We start from the raw sequence: 23,322 nt of genomic DNA on the forward strand, positions 1-23,322 counted from the left end.
GAATCAATATCAACACTGAGTTCCTAGAGTCTGTGACTTAGGGCTGTGACTCCAAGTGATCTGGAGGATAGATAGCTCTGCTTGCTTCTCCACAACTTGCAAAAACGTAGAAGGCTCTTTGCAGAGATGGCAAGACCTTCTGTACAGCCGATTATGGGTTAGAACCGGTCTGCGAAAGTACAATTTCAGAGTATTGGTAGACACAAAATAACTTGTTTCCACTATTATTGCTGCTGTAAAAAAACCACATAGCCTCATAATAAAAATCTAAGGCTTGGAAAAACAGGCAGGATTAGAAACCTTCTCTGTGGTTCTCTTTCTTCTCCAAATGCATCTCTTTCCATGTGTTGTTCTTATTGAGTGCTTTTGAGTCATTTTACTAACTCATGGTAACTCTAGGGAAGCATTTCTCAACCTGGGGGTTGGGACCCCGGGGAGGGGGTCACAAGGGGGGGATTCAGAAGGGTCTCCAAAGACCATAAGAAAACGCAATATTTTCTGTTGGTCATGGGGGTTCCATGTGGGAAGTTTGGCCCAATTCTATTGTTGTTAGGGTTCAGATAGCTCTTTGATTGTAGGTGAACTACAGATCCCAACAACTACAACGCCCAAATGTCAAGGTTTATTTCCCCCAAAATCCACCTTAATCCATACTTAATATTCCCAAATGTTCACATTTGGGAATATTAAGTATTTGTGCCAAGTTTAGTCCAGATCCATCATTGTTAGAGTCCACAGTGCACTACCTGGATGTAGGCGAACTGCAACTCCAATACTCAAGGTCAATTGCCTACCAAACCCTTCCAGTATTTTCTGTTGGTCATGGGAGTTCTGTGAGCCATGTTTGGTTCAATTGCATTGTTGGTGGAGTTCAGAATACTCTTTGATTGTAGGTGAACTATAAATCCCAGCAACTACAACTCCCAGGTGACAAAATCCCCCTCAACCCCACCAGTATTCAAATTTGGACATATCTGGTATTTGTGCCAAATTTGATCCAGTGAATTAGAATACATCCTACATATCAGATATTTACATTATGATTCATTACAGTACCAAAATTACAGTTATGAAGTAGCAATGGAAATAATTTTATGGTCGGGGGTCATCACAACATGAGGAACTATATTAAGGGGTCACGGCATTAGGAAGATTTAGAACCACTGCTCTAGGGCAAATTGATTAACAGGTTTTCTGAGGCTAACCTGATGAGAGTCACCCAATGTCAGAGTGGAAATTTGAACCCTGGTCCTCTGAATTGTAGCCCAACATTCAACGTACTCTGCCACATTATGTGCATCTTTCCAAAAAGGAAAGATGCACATAATGTGGTGCTTTCACAATTCTCTCACAGACTGGCAAAATAAAACTGGAGGATCCTTTGAGGTTTTAGCATGCTCTCCATGCTCCCATGAATCAAACCGTATGCACCAATCTCCCAAGACTTCTACCACATGCTCCAATCCCCAATAGCTTCACAAAATGCTCTTGTCTCCAAAGAGTTTCCCCAAATGCTCCAATCTCCCAAACATTTCATCAAATGCTCCAGTCTCCCAAGAGTTTCCCCAAGTACTCCAACATCCTAAATCAAATGCTCCAATCATCAAGAATTTCTCCTAATGCTCCATTCTCTCAAGTTTCTCAAAATATTCACATCTCAAAATAATTCTGTCAAATGCTCCAACCTCTTAAATGTTTCACCAAATACTCCAATTCCTCTCAAGATCTACCACATTTTCCAGTCTCCCAAGAGGTCCACCATTTTCTTCCAAGTTTTTCACCAGATGCTCCAAGATCCCCCCAGAGTAACTTGCGTAAGTCCCTGCTCCTCGCTCACCTCCTGCAGCTGGCTCTGCATCCGCTCCCGCATTGATTCGGGTTGGCTGTCAAGGTGAATCTGCGATTCGGCGTGTTGCCGTTGCAACTCTTCTACCTTGCGACGCTCCTGTTGCAGCCGCGTCTTCTCCTGGCAAAAAATAAAGAGGGCAGGGTAGCGTCACTACATTCCCATCGGCAATAAATATATCCAACCACTCATTCCATCCTCACCTCCCAAGTTCTTGGATAAGGGCACACCTTTGATCAGCGCAGGCGATAACACAACCTGTGCGGTTTAGTTTTCACTAATGTGGTAATTCCCACCTTGGATTTAACAAGTTAGTTGGCGGCCTTAGGCAGAAGTGAGACCGTGAATGTGGGGACAAGAGCTCCCAGACTCTCCCAAGCCAGCGCTGGCCAATTCTGGCTAGGGCATTCTGAGAGCAGTGGCCCAAAAAGTAACTTTTTCTACAGCCTGGTGACACATGACCAGAATATTCACTCAGGTGAGTTAGCAAAGTGAATGAACGCACGCCCCCTTCTCCTCCACTGGTTGGTTGGGTTTTAATTAGATTTAATTGGCCTACAAGGAGGCCAGCAGTCTGCATTTTCATGCTGAAAGGGAGCTCAGTGAATAAAAATACATTACACCCTAGTAAGTTGTGTGGCTTATTTACTGGACTGGATGAACCTTTACAAGTCTTGATCATCCTTCTTTACAAAGTCAATGATGTTCACATGGTAGTCTTTAAAAAAAATGTCCAAACCAACACAAGGGCTAGAAGAGACAATTTACCATTCAGGCTACGCAGGGTGCAGTTTGGTAATGAAGCTTCTGGATCTAATTTACTTCTAGGTGTAATTTACTTCCCCTGACATTAAGTCTAGTCGTGTCCAACTCTGGGGTGTGGTGCTCAGCTCGATTTCTAAGACGACAAGCTGGCATTGTCCATAAACATCTCCAAGGTCATGTGGCCAGCATGACTGCTTGGAGTGCCGTTACCATCCTGCCGGAGCAGTACCTATTGATCAACTCACATTTGCATGTTTTCAAACTGCTAGGTTGGCAAAAGTCGGGCATAACAGCAAGAGCTCACCCCGCTATCCAGATTCGAACCACCAACCTTTCAGTTAGGCAGCTAAGCAGTTTAATCTGCTGCTCCATCCCTTTACTTTAAGATCCCTGTAACTGCAGAGACTATAGCCAGTTTCATTTATCCACAACTGAGGAAAGTAGTCTCTCTGGAACAGGGATCCTCAAACTCCAGCCCTCCAGTTGCTCAGGTCTCCAACTCCCAGAAGCCCTGGCTAGCTTGTTCCATAGTCAGGAATTCTGGAAGTTGGAGGTCCAAACAGCTGGAGGACTTGAGTTTGAGGATGCCTGGTCTAGGAATGTATTAGATCCTCCAGGAAATTCCATGGTGACCATAGAATGACAGTGGAGGATCTAGCATAACTTTAGAGTGGGAAACCAGAGCAGTGGTTTCCAACCTATGGTCTGTGGACTACCAGTGGTCCGCAAGAACTAAAATATGGTCCGCAGCCTCACTGTTACTACACCGTTGCAACGAGAGCAATTGGTCTCACAAAATCCTCTTATAGTTCCAGCGCTTATTAAATATGGTTTTCCGTGGGTGAGAAGATGGTGACTACTGAATGGCATATGTTCTGTATCAGAAACTAGAACTGATGTGGTCTATCCAATGCAATTTTCAGCACCACAAATAACTAAACCAAATCTAAAGTTGACCAAAAACCTATTTGTAACCCTTTTGGTACTAATGTTGGAGAGTGGTCCCTGGTCAAAATGGTCCCTGGTCAGAAATACAGCTCCAGAGCAATCCCATACAAAGTTGGATAATCTAATGGCATTCAGTCATATCCATATTTTTGGGTAATTGCAGTCTGGCTGGGAATGTATCCCCCCTGTGGATATGGGTAGATAGATAGATAGATAGATAGATAGATAGATAGATAGATAGATACTTTTCTAGTCTTTTAAAGCTGTTTTAACTTCTTTGAATTATTTAATTATGTTTTTGTCATGTTTACTTAAACATTATTTACTAATTTTAATTCTCGAAATTGTTCACATTATTTTATGTTAACTGTCCTGAGATATCAGAAAGGAAAGACAAGATGAAAATATTTTAATAAATAAATATTAAATGTAATTTAAACTCACACAGAGAAAGTTTGTTTAGATGCAACGAACTCTAGTTCCACCTAGTGACTAAACAATACAATGGCATTATAAGCATTCAAGAGGAAATTTTCTTTTCTTTTCTTTTTGCTGGTGAGCTCACGTTTTGGTCTAACTCTCTCCTCACTCTTTGAATTCTCCATTTGGTAAAAATGTATGCTAACTAAATGATATAAAACATGCTCAGAGGATCAGACATAGTACAGCAATGTATGGAAAAAGAGAAAAGAGTTGTGCTTGGCTAAACAGACTTAAATACATGCGTTTGGAGGCACAGGAGAAGGCAAAACATGGCATCTGAAACTAGCTGGGAAAACAAATGGACAGAGAAATGTAAAAACAGAGGATTCCCTATTATCCATAGTATCTGAAGGAAGTCCTTAAGGTCCTACCATATTCCATATATGTGCCCTGCAGTGTTTCAGAAAAGTCAATATAAAAACAATGGTACATTGCATGCATTGCAACTTCAGTTGCATCCAAAGAAATCTGGACATAGACTCTAAGCATGAACCATATCCTGGGAAAGTTAACATACATATATACATACATACATATTTTCCAGTGCAGCAGAGCAGCTCACCTTTTCCCGCTCGGCGTGGCACCTGCGTTCAGTCTCAGCAAGTCGCCTCTGCAACTCCAGTAGCCGTTCCTCTTCCCATCTCAGCTCTTGCTTCTCATCGTTCAGTTCTCCTTCCACCAAAGCATCTTCCAGGTCCATCTACCATGGAGGAAAGCCATGTGAGATGAACTCAACCAGAACATCCCAGGAAGAACATGGTTGTGATGACTGACAGCTCCCAAATCAACCACCAGGGGGCAGAGGGGTAAACACAAGTAAATAGGGGAAAACAGAAGATCCCAAGAATCTGGTGTGGCTTCCAGAGTTGCCCAATCAGATCATTTCTGAATACTCCCCCCCCCCCCCCAATGCTGGAGAGAGCACCCTGGTAGTCCTTGTTTGGTGGAACCAATAGTTTCTACTCTCTCTCTCTTTCTCAATGTCACCCTTCCCTGCCTGCCTGGGAGTGGTGCTTTCACAATACCGGTTTGACAGGTGCCGACTGTTCTCCAACAGAAAGCCTCTTCCCTGTGACTCAAGGAGAGATACTAAGGAGGACAAAGAAAATCTACCTCAATATTGAGCTCCTTCTTCTGGTGATGCAGGTCCTTGATCCGATTTTCCAGAGCCACAATCTTGTTCTGACCATGCTGCTCAGTTGCACCTTCCCCTTTCAAGTGGCCCCCATTCCTTGCTGCACATGGACTCCCATTCTGGGAAGAGAAAGATGGCATGATTAGGAGCTACAACTAGACATGGGGTGCATTCTCAAAATGAAATCGGGTGTCCACCATTGGTGGTCATTCCATCTTAAGAATCATGTTGCAAACTCTTCAGTGGCAGCAACCTTGGTTTGCATTTTGCTTCAAGAAGTTCAAGCTCTTTTGGGTAACAGGGTCTAAAACCTTGGGTAGATCCTTTGAAGTCCAGAATTAAACCCTACTGAAGTTGTGTTTATTTTCAAGGTCATCCCTCCCTGAGGAGATTAGATCGGCTCCCTCACTCTTAACGTTTTGAAGACAAGTTAAGACATGGTTGTTAGAGCAAGTGTTTACAAATGCAGAGTAACTGACATAGGAATTAAAATTATTTGACAATGGAATTGGACAATGTTCTTTAGGAGATGCTAATGATGTTGGTTTAATTGTTTCTGTTGTGGTTTTTATATTGTTTTTAATGTTTACTATATATACTCGAGTATAAGCCTAGTTTTTCAGCCCTTTTTTTAGGCTGAAAAAGTCTCCCTCAGCTTATACTCGAGTCAAGGTTATTTATTATTTTACTCTGTTATTATTATTATTATTATTATTATAAAACACATCTAAAATAAAACCCATCTAATAAATAAACACATCTAATAAAAACCCATCTAAAACACAGGCATGTGCTTTTCACCTTAAGAACAGACAAGCACCCCGAGCTCTGAGGATTACCTGGGAAGGAATTCCACTGGAGCATTGCAGCGCACCCAAATACCTGGGAGACACTCTGGACCGTGCCCTGACCTACAAGAAGCACTGCCTGAATATCAAGAAAAAAGTGGGTGCTAGAAACAATATCGGAGCCCCCAGTGGCGCAGTGGGTTAAAGCACTGAGCTGCTGAGCTTGTTGATCGAAAGGTCGCAGGTTCGATTCTGGGGAGCGGCGTGAGCTTCCGCTGTCAGCCCTAGCTTCTGCCAACCTAGCAGTTCGAAAACATGCAAATATGAGTAGATCAATAGGTACCGCTCTGGCGGGAAGGTAACGGCACTCCATGCAGTCATGCCGGCCACATGACCTTGGAGGTGTCTACGGACAACGCTGGCTCTTTGGCTTAGAAATGGAGATGAGCACCACACCCCAGAGTCAGACATGACTGGACTTATTATTGTCAGGGGACTACCTTTACCTTTACCTTTTTAGAAACAATATCATACGAAAGCTGACTGGCACAACCGGAGGATCACAACCAGAAACAGTGAAGACATCTGCCCTTGCGCTATGCTACTCTGCTGCTGAGTATGCATGCCCAGTGTGGAACACATCTCACCACACTAAAACAGTGGATGTGGCTCTTAATGAGACATGCCGCATTATCACGGGGTGTCTACACCACTGGAGAAATTACACTGTCTAACTGGTATTGCACCACCTGACATCTGCCGGGAAGTAGCAGCCATTAGTGAAAGGACCAAGGTAGTGACATCTCCAGCTCATCCCTTGTTTGGGTATCAGCCAGCACGTCAACAACTTAAATCAAGAAATAGTTTTCTAAGATCTACAGAGACACTCGCTGGAACACCCCAGCAAGCGAGAGTCCAAAAGTAGCAGGCTCAAACCCAGAACCTCAATCAATGCCTGATACCATATGAGACTCCCCCTCAATTGCTTAAATAGGGATGTCAACCCTGGTTTTTGTTCAGCACTCAGACCCCTAAATGATGCTGGACAGGACTAAAAGTAACAACAGGCAATCCTCCACATTTGTGGGTTTAACTTTGATGGATTTGATTATTCAAGGATTTGATTATTATTCTGTTTTCCTGATGAATCACTAGGTCCTCCAGTGTGATTCGAAGTCCAACTTATGGTAGATACTGACCTGTGGATTCCTAGAGAATAAGCTTTCGTGCTTTTAGCAAGCCACTGAAGACTGACTGCTCAGGTAAGAAAGGGCTTTTCATAATATGTTGCAATGTTTATTGGTTTGAACATGCTTTTCATCTCATTTTCAATTTTTGCGTGATGTGGTTTTCTAACAACTTTTGTAAGCTGTCTTGAATCAATCTTCAGGAAAGAGGTAGAATGGTGATGATATTACAATATGGCCTCTGTATCTGTACCACCCCAAAAAACTTATCTCTAGGCATTTTGTAGGCCCTCCAGCATGATCTATAAGTCATGCCTAGAAAGGCTAGAGAGATGTTGTCTCTCAGCATTTTCTAAGTTTTCCATTGTGATTCCATGATATGTTTCTACTTCATTCATTTCAGGAGAATTTACTGTAGTAGTGCTAAGAAGAAGGAGGAGGAGGAGGAAGAGAAGGAGGAGGAAGGTAGATAGGTAGGGAAGGAAGGAAGGAAGGAAGGAAGGAAGGAAGGAAGGAAGGAAGGAAGGAAGATTCTAGAACAAGCCAGTAAAGGTAGTTCCAGTGGTGATCGGCACACTGGGTGCAGTGCCTAAAGACCTTGGCCTGCACTTAAAAAAAATTGGAGTTGACAAAATTACCACCTGTCAGCTGCAAAAGACTATCCTACTCGGATCTGCACGCCTTAGTTGACGATACATCACAAATTCCTAGACACTTGGGAAGTGTCGAACATGTGATCGAATGCAAAAGCCAGCATAGTGATCTTGTTTGCTGTGTACTACTCTTGTTATTTATCAAATAATAATAATAATAATAATAATAATAATAATAATAATAATAACAATAATAATACCTGCCTGCGACAACTAACTGGTGGGATCACAAGCCGGAAAAAGTTACTGAGAATGAACACGCCAAACTCTTCTGGGACTTCTGGATTCAGACAGAGTTTTGGAGCATAATACTCCTGACCTCACAATTGTGTTAAAAACAAAGTATGGATCGTCGATGTCGCAATCCCAGGTGACAACAGGATTGCAGAGAAACAGCTGGCACGATATGAGGATTTAAAAATCGAGCTGCAAAGATTCTGGCACAAACCAATAAAGATGGTCCTGGTGGTGATCGGCACACTGGGTGCAGTACCTAAAGACCTTGGCCTGCACTTAAACACATTCGGCGTTGACAAAATTACCATCTGCCAGCGGCAAAAAGCCACCCTACTGGAAACTGCACACATTATTCGCCGATACATCACACAGTCCTAGACACTTGGGAAGTGTCCAACGTGTGATCCAATACAACAGCCAGCAGTGTGTCTGCTATGAACACATTTTGTGTTTCAAATAATAATAATAATAATAATAATAATAATAATAATAATAACAACAACAACAACAACAACAACAGCAATAACAACATTATAGCAATAACAACAACAATAATAAAAGACCTGGATATGACCTGGATTATGTGGCTGTTTCAATGTTATGTTTCAATTGGTTGGTTTTAATGTTTGTGTTTATTCATTAATGTTTATTCATTAGTGTACATGCAGCATTGAATTGTTGCCTTTGTGAGGCCACCTTGAGTACCCTTCAGGGTTGAGAAAGGCAGGATACAAGTATGGTAAATAATAAATAAATAAATAATAAGATATGAAGATTGATGGAAATCGTGTATGGATGCTAAGGTATGTAAGAAATACATACAATAAGAAATGAGATTATGGGACTTGCAGTAACTTCACTCGCTTCCTGAGACCACTGAGACCCTCGCCAATGACTGATCAAGACCAAACTTGGCACACAGAGCCCCCATGACCCACTCTACATCCTGGTGCACTTTCGAGGAGGACAGACCATGGATGATGGGACTTCAAGTACCTCCATTCACTTCCCAAGCCTGCTACAAGCCTCATCTAATGATCAATCAAGATCAAACTTGGCACACAGAGCCCCCATGAGCCACTCTACATCCCGGTGGTGTTTGGAGGAGGATGGACGATGGATGATGGGACTTGCAGTACCTTCACTCACTTCCTGAAACCACAGCGACCCTCATCCAAATACCAATAAAGACCAAACTTGGCACAGGGAGCCCCCATGGCCAACTCAACATTCTGGTGAGGTTTGGGGGAGAACAGACTATGGATGATGGGACTTGCAGTACCTTAACTCACTTTCTGAGACCACTGTGACCCTCATCCAATGACTGATCAAGTCCAAACTTGGCACACAGAGCCCCCATGACCCACTCTCCATCCTGGTGCAGTTTGGAGGAGGATGAACCATGCACGATGGGATTCGCAGTACCTTCACTAACTGATAACTGATAAAGAACACCTTTGCCACACAATGCCTTTCTCTAATAACCCGGGCAGTGCTAAGAAGAAGGAGGAGGAGGAAGAGGAAGGTAGGTAGGTAGGTAGGTAGGTAAGTAGGGAGGGAAGGAAGGAAGGAAGGAAGGAAGGAAGGAAGGAAGGAAGGAAGGAAGAAATAAAATAAGAAATAAAAGTAAGAAATAAAATAAGAGGGATTTCCCAAAGGCCACTCACCCCATTCTTGGCACTCTCAGTGCTACTGGCTTCATCATCTGTACAGTTGCCAGAGCTGCCTCTGGGACTAGATCCATTTTCTGAAGAAAGGGAGTCGCCTTCTGTACTGCTCTGGGTTGGAGATGTCTCCTTTTCTAGGATCTGGGCCTCCTCGAGGTGATCCTTTTCCAAGGCGGCTGGCGAAGGGCACAGCTCTGACTGGCTCAGGACTCCCATTGTGTCTGTGTTCCGAAGCACCATTGCTCAGCAGCACATGGTCCCTGTGTTCTGCGGGTGTGAATGCAAAAGTTTACTTTCTTGTGATGTCCTTTTGACTCCAGCCTTGCAAACAACGCCACAAAAGTTGCTGGCCTGCCATTTTTTTTCACAAGCTTGTTAAGATGCTAAGAAGCAGGGAAGCCAGATATTTAACAGCCAAAAGGAGGAAATCCATCATCAGATAAGAGGAAATCAATCTGCATACAATTTGCATGTGACACCCTTTTTGGCACCTTCCAGTCTCCAAGACCCAAAACATCTCATTAAACCCTAATCATAAAGTCATGCAAACTATGAACAAAATACAGTTCAGTTTAATTATGACAAGACAAAAGGGTGAATATGTAAAGGCAGCGGTTCTCAAAGTGTGCTCCGTGGAGTCCTTGGGGCTCCGCAAAGCATATTGAGGGGCTCTGTGCTTTCCTCTCCCTCCCGTCCTCTCCCTCTAAGCTTTCCCTCCTCTTTCCTGACCCTCCCTTGCCCTCAAAAGCCTTTTTTCCTCACCTTCCTTGCTACCTAAACTCAATTTCCATCCCACTACTCTGGGATGCTTTGATTGTCTTTTTCCTGCATTGGGGGGGGGGGGGGGAGGTGGACTGGATGGCCTATGGAGTCTTCCATTGAAATACTGTTAAGTTTATGTTGGGTAAAACTGTTTCCTCATTTGAAATATTGTATTGTTCTTGGTCACGAGGGTACACGCCTTACTTACATCCAGAATGGATTACTTACTTACTTAGGCAATCCCTCATTGTCCGAGTAGGATACTCCTCCAAGGTCAGTATCCCGGTGGTGGGTAGATAGGTGACTGTGGAGCCCTATTCTTGATCTGCATCTTCTCCTGCAGTGAGGGCATTGGTTTCCAGGTGGAAGGCAATCCCAGTCGGGGTTGGCTTGACATGCCTTCCTCTTGGTATGTTTCTCTCTTTCGCCCTACATTCATGCCTCTTCAAATTCTACAGCACTGCTGGTCACAGCTGACCTCCAGCTGGAGCGCTCAAGGGCCAGGGTTTCCCAGTTCTCAGTGTCTATGCCACAGTTTTTAAGGTTGGCTTTGAGCCCATCTTTAAATCTCTTTTCCTGCCCACCAACATTCCGTTTTCCATTCTTGAGTTTGGAATAGAGCAACTATACTATACTCCGAACTCAAGAATGGGAAACGTAATGTTGGTGGACAGGAAAAGAGATTTAAAGATGGGCTTAAAGCCAACCTCAAAAACTGTGGCATAGACAAAGAGAATTGGGAAGCCCTAGCTCTTGAGCACTCTAACTGGAAGTCAGCTGTGACTAGCAGTGCTGCAGAATTCAAAGAGACACGAATGGAGGGGGAAAGGGAGAAACGTGCCAAGAGGAAGGTGAATCAAACCAACCCTGTCTGGGACCGCCATCCACTTGGAAAATGATGTCCTCACTGCAGGAGAACATGTGGATCAAGAATAGGGATCCACAGCCACCTACAGACCCACCACCAAGAGGACCATCATCCTCGAGCTAGAGGGATCAGCTAAGTAAGTAAGTAAATAAGTAAGTATACACCTGGCGTTACTCAGGTGTCATTGAGACTGCTGCCTGCCTACTTTCTCCTTTCCCTTCATATACATGACATCTTTTGTTCCTAGAGGAATTACAGAAGGCTACTTCACCTACCAACAACCAATCCAGTAGTGACTCAGAAAGCCACTTCACCTTGCAACAGCCATACAAACATAAATACATCCTTTGACATATATGTACATAGAAAGTATGTAAGAGAGATGTTTTATTTACTTTATATTATACCTAGTTAGGGGACCAGCCCTATTCATGGCAACTCACTATCAAACAAAGGTCTAGCCTTCCATAATAATAATTCCTTATTATTATTATTATTTATTTATTTATTTATTTATTTATTTATACCCCGCCACCATCTCCCCAAGGGACATGGAGCAGCTTACAAGAGGCCAAGCCCAACAACACATAGTTTCTATGCTGGAATCCTCATTCTACGCTTGTGTGTTGAATGCCACAGATCCACACAATGTGGGACCCCAAGTTCTCTGTGTACTTTAAGACCCAGAACCGGTTCCATCACTCTTTGGAGTCGAGCCTCCTGAGTGGAAACACCCTTTGAACATGGGAACACCTTGGGGTGGGGGGCAGGAACCAGACACACAAATTGCACTACTAAACTGAGAACAAATCCTCCCAGTTGTAGGGTGTGATCTGAAGCTGGAGGCTACAAGGGTTGGCAGATACACTTCTCCCATCAGGTGAGATGCCTGCAAAAGCAGGATTTCTTAGGTGTTTTTGAGAAATCTGTCTGTATCTTTAGAGACCGAGATGGGGCTGGGCAGAAGGCCGATAGAATTTTCCAACTTCATGATAAGTTTAAGTCTGAAAACTCATTTTTATAAGATTTTTAGGCTTCTTTGCCAAATAATGCTTGTGCCCCACCAAACTACAACTCCAATTATTCCATAGCATAGCAGTTAAAAGGGTATCAAACTGCATTAATTCTATAGCATAGATGCAACCCAAGTCTTCTTCTGATTTCTTGGATGCAATCCCCATCCCGATGGATGAATGAATGAGAAAAGGAAAGCCTTTAACTACCATATATGCTCAAGTATAAGCCAACCCAAATATAAGCCGAGGCACCTAATTTTACCACAAAAAAACTGGGAAAACGTATTGACTCGAGTATAAGCCAAGGGTGGGAAATGCAGCAGCTACTTGTACATTTCAAAATAAAATAGATACCAATAAAATTACATTAATTGAGGCATCAGTAGGTTAAATGTTTTGAATATTTACATAAAACTGTAATTAAGATAAAGACTGTCCAACTCTGATTAAACCATTATTCTAACCTTCTTCAATGTAAATGAGCTTACGTATCCTTCCAATAATAATAAGGAGAGTAAAATAATAAATGTAGTGATGACAATAATAAATAGAGTAAAATAATAAATGTAATAATAACAATACTAGAGAAAGATAATAAATGTAATCTATATAAATAAAAATGTAATGTTTGTTTGTGGGATTAACAGAACTCAAAAACCACTGGACAAACTGCTACCAAATTTGGCCACAAGACACCTACTAACCCAAAGAGTGAGCATCACTAAAAAAAATTGAGTTTGTCATTTGGGAGTTGTAGTTGCTAGGATTTATAGTTCACCTACAATCAAAGAGCATTCTGAACTCCACTAACAATGGAATTGAACCAAACATGGCACACAGGACTCCCATGACCCACAGAAAATACTGGAAGGGTTTGGTGGGCATTGACGTTGAGTTTGGGAGTTGTAGTACACCTACATCCAGAGAGTACTGTGGACTCAAACAATGATGGATCTGGACCAAACTTGGTACGAATATTCCATATGCCCAACTAGGAACACAGATGGAGCTTGGGGGTAATGGACCTTGACATTTGGGAGTTGTAGTTACTGGGACTTGTAGTTCACCTACAATCAAAGAGCATTCTAAACCCCACCAACGAGAGAATTGGGGCAAACTTCCCACACAGAATCCCTATGACCAATAGAAAATACTTAAGGCCATCCAGTCCAACTCCGTTTACCAGGGCAAGAAAACAGGGCAAGAAATACTCTTTACGCACAAGATTAAAGAAATTACATATATTAGAAACCAACATTTTCACATTACTTTATTTTCCAGATCACCAGTCTGGGCCACAGCAACGCGTGGCAGGGGACGGCTAATAATAATAATAATAATAATAATAATAATAATAATAATAATAATAGAGTAAAACAACAAATGTAATAACAACAATATAGAGTAAATTAATAATAATAATATAGAGAGAAAATAAATGTAATAATAAAATAATTGAGAGAAAAATAGTAATAACAATAATAAAGTAAAATAATAAATTTAATAATAAAAATAATAGAGAAAAATAATAATAGAGTAAAATAATAAATATAATAACAAAAATAATAAATAGAGAAAAATAATAATAGAGAAAAATAATGCAAATGTAATAATAATAATAAATAGAGTAAAATAATAAATGTAATAGAAATAATAATAATAACAGAGTAAAATAATAAATGACTCGAGTATAAGCGAAGGTGGGCTTTTTCAGTCTATATACTTGAGTATATAGGGTACATTCGCCTTAGGTCCCCCTTGGGGCAGAGAAAGATGGGATATAAATAAGGCAAATAAATAAATAAAATACATCAATGTCTTAATCATCTATTTTAAAGTTACATATATTGGTTGTGGTCATTTTTGTTTTCTTAACAATGTAAGCCTCACCTTTATACTTTCTTCATTAATCCTTCCAAGCCCTTGATATTTCTTCCTAGTAGAATAGTGTCACGTGCGTATCTTAAAATGTAAATATTCCGTCATCCACTTTTTACTCCTTTCTCTAATCTAAGTTTACATTTGGCACACATTTGTAGTTAAGGGAGAGACATTTAGGATTTTTGGCCAGGATGCCCTTCCAAACTACAAATTCCAGGCCTCCACAGGACAAAATCATAGCAATTAAAGTGAAATCATAGTGCTATAACTGTGCAGTGTGAAAGAATATGAAACAGCTAAGACAATCTTGTGATGTGAAATGCCGAGGTTCTTACACAATTGCTAACCTAATAATGGCAGCAAAGTCCCTTCAACTCTCTGATAAGGATCGACAATCCTCCACTTTGGCAACCCACATAGTTGTGACTCTTTATCTCTGCATGCCTCCCTTTTCTCTCCACTTGAGATGCTTTCACGCCGGACGAAAATAACGCCAAGGTCGAAGTTTTCCACAGAACTGGGGAAAATGCCAGCAAAGTAACCGAGGAAGAAAAAAAAAACCCAGGAGATTTGCTGAGACAGTAATATGCATGCTTATGTGTTTTGGATACTATACACAAAACAAGGAGAGGTGTTGCGGTTTACGTTTTTTGTAGATCTAAGAGGGAAATGGCCAAGCCTGAAGCTGGGAAATCTGCAGCCATCAAAGGCAAACCAGAAAAGGGAAATGAGGGGATTTTCACAGCATAATTAATATCTTAAGATTTGTAGTTTGGACTGGTACTTGCAATTTTCTTAAATATTCTTAATATACATAAACACAACTCTAAAGTAACTAAGAAACTCAATCTAAAACAATTATTCTAACCACTATCACCCTGCACAACCCTACTAAACACATCCCACACAAAGAACAATAAAAAGTAATCTAGAAGTCCCACACTCTCTGTGCTGTCGCACGCTGGGCCTGAAATAATGTCTGTTTACAGGACGTGCTCTCTGTATGCCCAACGGGAAGCCGGGGTGCCTCAGCTGAAGGGCCCTTTAGATTTCCCAACACAAAGTTCTATTGAGGCTCAAGATAAGTTCAACAAAGTTCTTTATTTGGGCTTAAATCTTCAAACAAATGAATTAAACACTTTATAACCTTGGAAAACTGGTAGCTTCCTCAATCTGCCAACAAGGGGCAGGTAACTGGTGGCAAACTGTTCCTTTCTTCCTTAGGGAAATCCTTTGACCCCTCCCTGGGCTATCTCTCTTTACCTTGCTGACGTGAGGGCCCTACTCCCAGCTCCAAGCTGCTTTATGGATAGCCCAAGTGATCCCTTACCAGGCAAGGTTCCTGTAGATCTGTCAAGCTGAAAGGTGTCCTTTAGTTTCTCCATGAAGGCTGTAGGAACTATTTCTTTACTCCCCAGCAGAGCTATGGATCTATTTCTTTAACCCCCAGCAAAAACTGTGGAACCTCCAGCCACGGTCAGGCCATTATATGCTAATCAAGGTGGTCAGTTGAAACATTCACCCCCTAGCTCCAGCAGACAAGAGTCCTTTGTCCCACCCTTATCATTCCACAGATATATAAACCCTTTTTCCTAGTTCCAACAGATCTCAATACCTCTGAGGATGCTTGCCATAGATGCAGGCGAAACGTCAGGAGAGAATGCCTCTAGGCCATGGCCATATAGCCCGAAAAAACCTACAACAACCCTGTAAAACCTTTCCTTTTCTCCCCAGCAGAGCTGTGAGAAGTGAAGCTTTTGTGCAGGTGGGAAAGAGAATCCCACACGTCCTGCTGTTAGGCTTCAAATAGTGAGACTGAACAAAGGTCCTCCTTTGCTTCCAAAACCCTGGGAAAAGGGGCAGGTCTAAAGATTCTAACAATGATTGCCAAGTTGTTGGCCCTATGATTGCAACCTCAAGGAAGCTACCTTATTGCAAAATGCATGGCTTAAATAGATTCATGCAAACTAGCAGTGCAAGAAAAGGAATTCAATTCTCCTGGCACTACCGTGCCAGCACACTCTCTGCCTGGTGGTTTTAATTTCTCTATTTAGTGTTCTCTTGAAATATCCCTCCTACTTTGAATAACACTCTTCTAAATCAGAAAACCAATCGATTTTCTACAAGGGAGGTCTCACACTTTTGGGGAGGACATGGCTGTGTTCCAGCAGAATATTCAAAGAACTTCACCAAACTACAATTCTCCACCAAGGAGCAATAATCCTCATTTTAATCAATGTGGTGTATACTCAACCCTCTGGACCCATAGATTCTATATCCATGAATTCAACAATTATCAGCTTTATTTTGAAAAAAAAAATGAGGTGCTTAAATTGAAAATATCCTAAAATTGATTGATTGATTGATTGATTGATTGATTGACAACATTTGTATCCCATCCATATCAGCCCGAAGGCGACTCAGGGCGGCTTACAAGTTGGCAACAATTAGATGCCATATATAAAAATACATACATTGGCAAAAAGCAAAAACATCACAGTCAATTTAAAAACCATAAAACAATTGATAATAAAAAAAATAAAAAAATATGTCTTCTTCTTCAAATCCTCAACCGTTCCATCATCTTAGCCGTTCCTAGTTCATTTTCCGATTTGAGGGGTTTTTTTTGGGGGGGGGGGGTTGTCATGCTGTGGCTCCAAACGCTTACTCAAAAAGCCAGGTTTTCACTTTTTTTAAAAGGTCAGGAGGGAGTTTTTATATATATATATTTAAAAACGTCAGTTTTTGAGAGTTGGCCTTAGTAAATAGAATAGCCACTCGGACTCAGGGAAGAGCCAGGTGGAGGTGGAAGAGCTGCTAGGCATCCTCTCCATCTTTTAACTAGTAACAATAATAACTAACTAACTACAACTACTACTCTAATTAATAACGATAATAACTTACTGCAACTGTTCTCTATGAAAAAATAACAACAAAGCCCAAATCTTATCTTTTAACTAATAACAACAATAACTAACTACATAAATAAATAACTAAAGAGGGCCCAACTCAGTCAGAGGGGGGCTGAGGTTTTGCCGCACTTGCTCCTTCCACAATGAGAATGGGTTGGCGGTGTGGCAGCTGTGACCAATGACAAGCCAAGCGCCATCTTCAAAAGTTCCAGCCTGAAAACCGGGAAGGGCAGCCAACATCCTTTCAGAGCCATGAACATCCCCCAAATGCCTTCTGTAGCCCAGATTGGGATTCCCGTGGAGCTGCTGGAACTGTTGGCTCAGCAAACTCCTGTAGCAAGTGCCGCTGTATCATCGGTCAATTCATTCACAGAGTTTACTCAAAAGATGCTAGACAATTTTTATAACTTCGCTTCATCCTTTACTGTCACTCAAGCCCAAATGGTACTCAACCCATCTGAAGCTTTCATTCCTGCAAACGTAGTCCTGAAATAGTATGAGAATTTCCAAAGACGACTGACTCAGAATCCTTTATTCTGGAAAACATAATCTTGACTCAAGTTCTTTGAAATGCGCTGTGACAACTGGTCACATCTTGAAGGGCACGGCATATCGAGACTAATCTGAATGGATTCATTCAAATTTGGGACTGTTTAAAATTAAAACCCTAAAAAGATTAAAACAACAACAACAATAACTAACTACAACTCCTCTCTAAGTAATAATAATAATAACTAATAGCAACTCCTCTCTACTAAATAAAAACAATAATAATAATTACTAATTGCAACTGCTCTGTACTAAGTAATAATATGTAATAATAATAACAGCAACTCCTCTCTACTAAGCAATAATAACAACAACAATAATAATTACTAATTGCAACTGCTCTCTAAGTAATTATAATATGTAATAATAATAATAACTAACAGCAACTCCTCTCTACTAAATAAAAACAATAATAATAATTACTAATTGCAACTGCTCTGTACTAAGTAATAATATGTAATAATAATAACAGCAACTCCTCTCTACTAAGCAATAATAACAACAACAATAATAATTACTAATTGCAACTGCTCTCTAAGTAATTATAATATGTAATAATAATAATAACTAACAGCAACTCCTCTCTACTAAGTAATAATAACAACAAAAATAATAATTACTAATTGCAAGTGCTCTGTACTAAGTAATAATAATATGTAATAATAATAACTAACAGCAACTCCTCTCTACTAAGTAATAATAACAACAATAATAATTACTAATTGCAACTGCTCTGTACTAAGTAATAATATATAATAATAATAACTAACATCAAGTCCTCTCTACTAAGTAATAATAACAACAATAAAAATTACTAACAGCAAGTCCTCTCTACTAAGTATTAACAATAACAATTACTAACTGCAACTCCTCTCTACTAAGTAATAATAACAACAATAATAATTACTAATTGCAAGTGCTCTGTACTAAGTAATAATAATAGTAACAATAATAATAACTAACAGCAACTCCTCTCTACTAAGTAATAACAACAATAATAATTACTAATTGCAACTGCTCTCTACTAAATAATAATATGTAATAAAAATAATTACTAACAGCAACTCCTCTCTACTAAGTAATAACAATAATAATAACAACTACAACAACACCTAACTACAACTCTAATTCTAGGCCACCCTGAGTCCCCCCTCGGGGGTGAGAAGGGTGGGGTAAAAATATAGGAAAAATAAATAAATAAATAAATAAATAGTCTTTCTCTATAACTGACTCCCACGCCTCTCCAACCCCTCCTTGCTCTCCACAATGAAACCAGGGCTAGCCAAGGCGCCTTAAGGGCTTGCATTGGGCATTGCGATGCCCGTTACTAAGATGAAGGCCTGTTCAGCATCTCTTTGCTGTCCAAGTCCAAATCTGAACTGGACTGGATTGTCTTTTTTGGTGCAGGACACTTGGCTGTTAAGAGCCAGCCCTTTTCCCTTGAGCCCTCCCTGAACTTTTTTGGTTGCCATCATAATTAACTAGACACATTAAGCAGAAGTAGTTATCATGAACTACTTTCTTCTTATAAACAAAAACCTACAGCCCTGTCTCTATTATGTAGCAGGCACCTAAACTGAAGTTGGAAAGCAGAGAGAGGTCCAGGTGTATAGCGACTGATCAGGATTATATGGGAGGGATGTACTCAAAATGGCCACTGTGCAGCTTGAAAGTACACAATGTTGCCCAAAGTGACCCATTTAAGGTGGAATCAGGTGTCAAACAGGGATGTGTTATTGCCCCAAGCTTATTTTTCATCTTCATTGCTATGATACTTCATCTTGTTGATGGGAAGCTTCTCATCGGAGTGGAAAATATCTATCGGACAGATGGCAAGCTATTTAACCACAGCAGACTGAAAGCCAAAACCAAGGTTACAACAACATCTGTTACAGAACTCCAATATGCTGATGACAACGTCATCTGTGCGCATTCAGAAGAAGACCTACAAGCCACTCTAAACACCTTTGCAGAAGCATACGAGAAGCTCGGCCTGTCATTGAACACCGAGAAAACCAAAGTGCTGTTCCAGCAGTCACCGGCCAATCCCTCTCCAATGCCAGAAATAAAGCTTAATGGTGTAAAATTAGAAAATGTTGACCATTTCCGCTCCCTTGGCAGCCACCTCTCCACATTCAACATTGACACTGAAATTCAACACCGCCTGAGCTCTGCAAGTGCAGCATTTTTCCGAATGAAGCAGAGAGTGTTTGAGGACCGGGACATCCGTAGGGATACCAAGGGGCTTGTTTATAAAGCTATTGTCCTCCCAACCCTGCTATATGCCTACAGACGTGGAGTATCTACAGATATCACATGCAACTCCTAGAACGATTCCATCAGCGCTGCCTCTGAAAAATCCTACAAATCTCTTGGGAAGACAAGCAGACAAATGTCAGCATGCTGGAAGAAGCAAAGACCACCAGCATTGAAGCGATGGTCCTCCGCCATCAACTCTGCTGGAGTGGCCACGTTGTCTGGATGCCCGACCACTGTCTTCCAAAGCAGTTGCTCTATTCCGAACTCAAGAACGGAAAACGGAATGTTGGAGGACAGGAAAAGAGATTTAAAGATGGGCTCAAAGCCAACCTTAAAAACTCTGACATAGACACTGAGAGCTGGGAAGCCTTGGCCCTTGAGCGCTCCAGCTGGAGGTCAGCTGTGACCAGCAGTGCTGCAGAATTTGAAGAGGCAGGAATGGAGGGCAAAAGAGAGAAACGTGCCAAGAGGAAGACGTGTCAAACCAACCCCAACCAGCATTGCCTTCCACCTAGAAGCCGATGCCCTCACTGTGGGAGAAGATGCAGATCAAGAATTGGGCTCCACAGTCACCTACGGACCCACCGCCAGGATACTACACTTGGAGGACCATCATCCTCGGAGTACGAGGGATCACCTAAGTAAGTGAGTAAGTAAGTAAGTACCTTCCTGCTAAAAGCAGTGCCTATTATATCTACTTGCATTTCTGCTTTCGACCTGCTAGGTGAACAAGTAAGCTGGGGCTAACGGTGAGTGCTCACCCCGCCTGGCCTCGAACTGCTAACCTTCCGATCGGCAGGATTTGTCTGCAGTACAGCAGCTTAGCCTGCTGTGTTAAGTCCGGCCCTTAGACATCTTGGTTGAAAGAAATAAAAAGAGGTGATGTGTCTGAATTAGTATTTCATATGTACTAATAGCACAGTTATTATTATTTTTGTAACATTTCCAAAGTTTCACCAATGCAGCTTATGACAACCAAAACAACATCAGTTTATAGTTGAAGGCTTCCATGGCCGGAATCACTGGGGTATTGTGTGGTTTCTGAGCTATCTGGCCATGTTCTAGCAGCATTCTGACAAGGATCCTCTGAAGATGCCAGCCACAGATGCAAGAGAAACATCAGGAGAAAATGCTGCTAGAACACAGCCATACAGTCCGGAAACCACACAACACCCCAGCATTAGTTTGACAGAAACATTTTGAAAAGGTACGTACTCAATTAAAAGTGAAAACTACCAGCTGTCACACTAAGTATATAATAATTTTGCTGCAACAATAAAATATTAAAATATTCTTCAATATTACTAACTAGGATTAATTACATTTAGCAATTATGAACCGAACCCAGCCCTTTATTTGCTTAGTCATTATGTTGCTTTTAATTGTTTTATAATGTTGTCTGATTTTATGTTTGATATTGCTTGTTTTTCGATGCTTATTTTAACCTGTTTTGTTGGGCATGTCCCTTTATAAGGCACCCTGAGTCCCTTTGGGGAGATGGAGGCAGGGTATAAACATAAAGTTATTATTATTATTATTATTATTATTATTATTATTATTATTATTTGAAACACAACTAGATGAGTCCACAGGAGACACTCTGCTGGCTGTTGAATTGGATCACACGTCGGACATTTCCCAAGTGTCTAGGACTGTGCGATGTATCAGCGAATAATGCGTGCAGATCCCAGTAAGGTGGGCTTCTGCAGCTGGAAGATGGTAATTTTGTCAGTGCCGCCTGTGTTTAAGTGCAGGCCAAGGTCTTTAGGCACTGCACCCAGTGTGCCGATCACTACTGAGACCACCTTGACTGGTTTGTGCCAGAGTCTAATGAATGATGTGAATGCTGTACTTGCAACTGATGAGATAACAACAATGGAAGAAACCAACCAGCTTGCATACAACACAGCAGTTATTGTAACACAAGAACTTGGGATATAACAAATGAAACCTGCAAGAAAAATTATTGGAAAGCCAAAATGGAAAATAAGGCTGGAGTTAAAAATCAAGGTGCTCCTGACACACACCAAAGAAATGAGGGTGTGCATTAGATTTGCGCAATATGGTAAATACTTAGAATCATAGAATCATAGAGTTGGAAGAGACTTCATGGGCCATCCAGTCCAACCCCCTGCCAAGAAGCAGAAATATTGCATTCAAAGCACCCCTGACAGATGGCCATCCAGCCTCTGTTTAAAGGCTTCCAAAGAAGGAGCCTTCATCACACTCTGGGGCAGAGAATTCCACTGCTGAATGGCTCTCACAGTCAGGAAGTTCTTCCTCATGTTCAGATGGAATCTCCTTTCTTATTTTGGGTTTCAGGTTTTTGAAAATGGAGGTGAACATTAGATTCAATTGCACAATAGACTCAAATAAATACGGTATTAACTTTTTCTAATTCTAATACAACTGCCCTAATTAGACAAAATTCTAACACACACAGTCAATATTACATTCTTGACCGCTTTCTTTTAAAATCAACTTCAATGTGTTACGCTAAAAAAAATGACTCCTCTACAACTCCATCTAAATTGTTCCTAATATAAGCAACCTATAATTTTGACCTATCATTTGCACCAGGCGTAGTTAACAGAGTCAACAATGACCACTGATGAGACAATAAATCCAAAACCACCTCAAAGGGACACATTTGACCAGCCAAACTTGTCCATCTTTCAAATCCTGTGCCTTTCCTGGAAGTGACTGTGGCTCAATGCTTGTCACATATATATTAACGATAATTAACAGCTTGGGCTCTGCCCAATTAAATCACGAATGCATTTCAGAGCATTGGATGTAACTGACTATCCATCTCAGTATTGCAATCCCATCTTTCTTCCCAGTGCTGGATTTATGACCAATGAGGCCCTGAGCTAGTTGTGATGTCCCTTCCTTGGGCACAGAAGAAGGTTGACCTGCTTTGTGACACACTCCTATGGGCTATCAACTCTATCATTATGTCTGGATTCACTTCTAAACAGATCACCTTCCAATTTAGAATTGCACCACATAAGCAAAATCCGTTGTAATTTTAATTTTCTTGCCAGGAAGATGTGCCCCCCTGGCCAACAGGGCCCTGTTCTTAAGCACACCTAAACAGAAAGGTACGGCACTGTTTCTACCCATCAAGAATGGGGTCAACGATGAACTCCTCCATTTTGGCCAAGGGAGATGCAAGTTCAAGTTCTTATATTCAGAAACACCCGAGTAGACATCCTTCTACAAGCCGTTGCCTCTAACCTCATAGAATCTGTCAAGAGACTGTGCTATGAGTATGCTTTAATTCAACAACAAAAAATAAATAAAGGTAAATAATAATAAAACTAATAAAACTTTATTTATACCCGCCACCATCTCCCCAAGAGA

General features: G+C 41.2%; 1 protein-coding gene across 4 annotated transcripts in view; it reads right to left on the reverse strand.

The window, feature by feature from the left end:
- Nucleotides 1-23,322, reverse strand: part of LOC137094896 (pleckstrin homology-like domain family B member 3) — a 60,663-nt gene that overhangs the window by 29,551 nt on the left and 7,790 nt on the right. For all 4 annotated transcript variants that reach the window (XM_067460839.1, XM_067460836.1, XM_067460838.1 and 1 more), the window contains exons 2-5: nt 9,710-9,976; nt 5,156-5,296; nt 4,605-4,742; nt 1,838-1,966 (exon numbers count right to left, since the gene is read on the reverse strand). In XM_067460839.1, the coding sequence (XP_067316940.1) occupies nt 1,838-1,966; nt 4,605-4,742; nt 5,156-5,296; nt 9,710-9,949 (648 nt within the window). In that variant the 5' untranslated portion in view covers nt 9,950-9,976. The remainder of the gene's footprint in view (nt 1-1,837; nt 1,967-4,604; nt 4,743-5,155; nt 5,297-9,709; nt 9,977-23,322) is intronic.

The sequence above is a fragment of the Anolis sagrei genome, chromosome X (genome assembly GCF_037176765.1).
Source record: "Anolis sagrei isolate rAnoSag1 chromosome X, rAnoSag1.mat, whole genome shotgun sequence".
NCBI classification, from domain to species: domain Eukaryota; kingdom Metazoa; phylum Chordata; class Lepidosauria; order Squamata; family Dactyloidae; genus Anolis; species Anolis sagrei.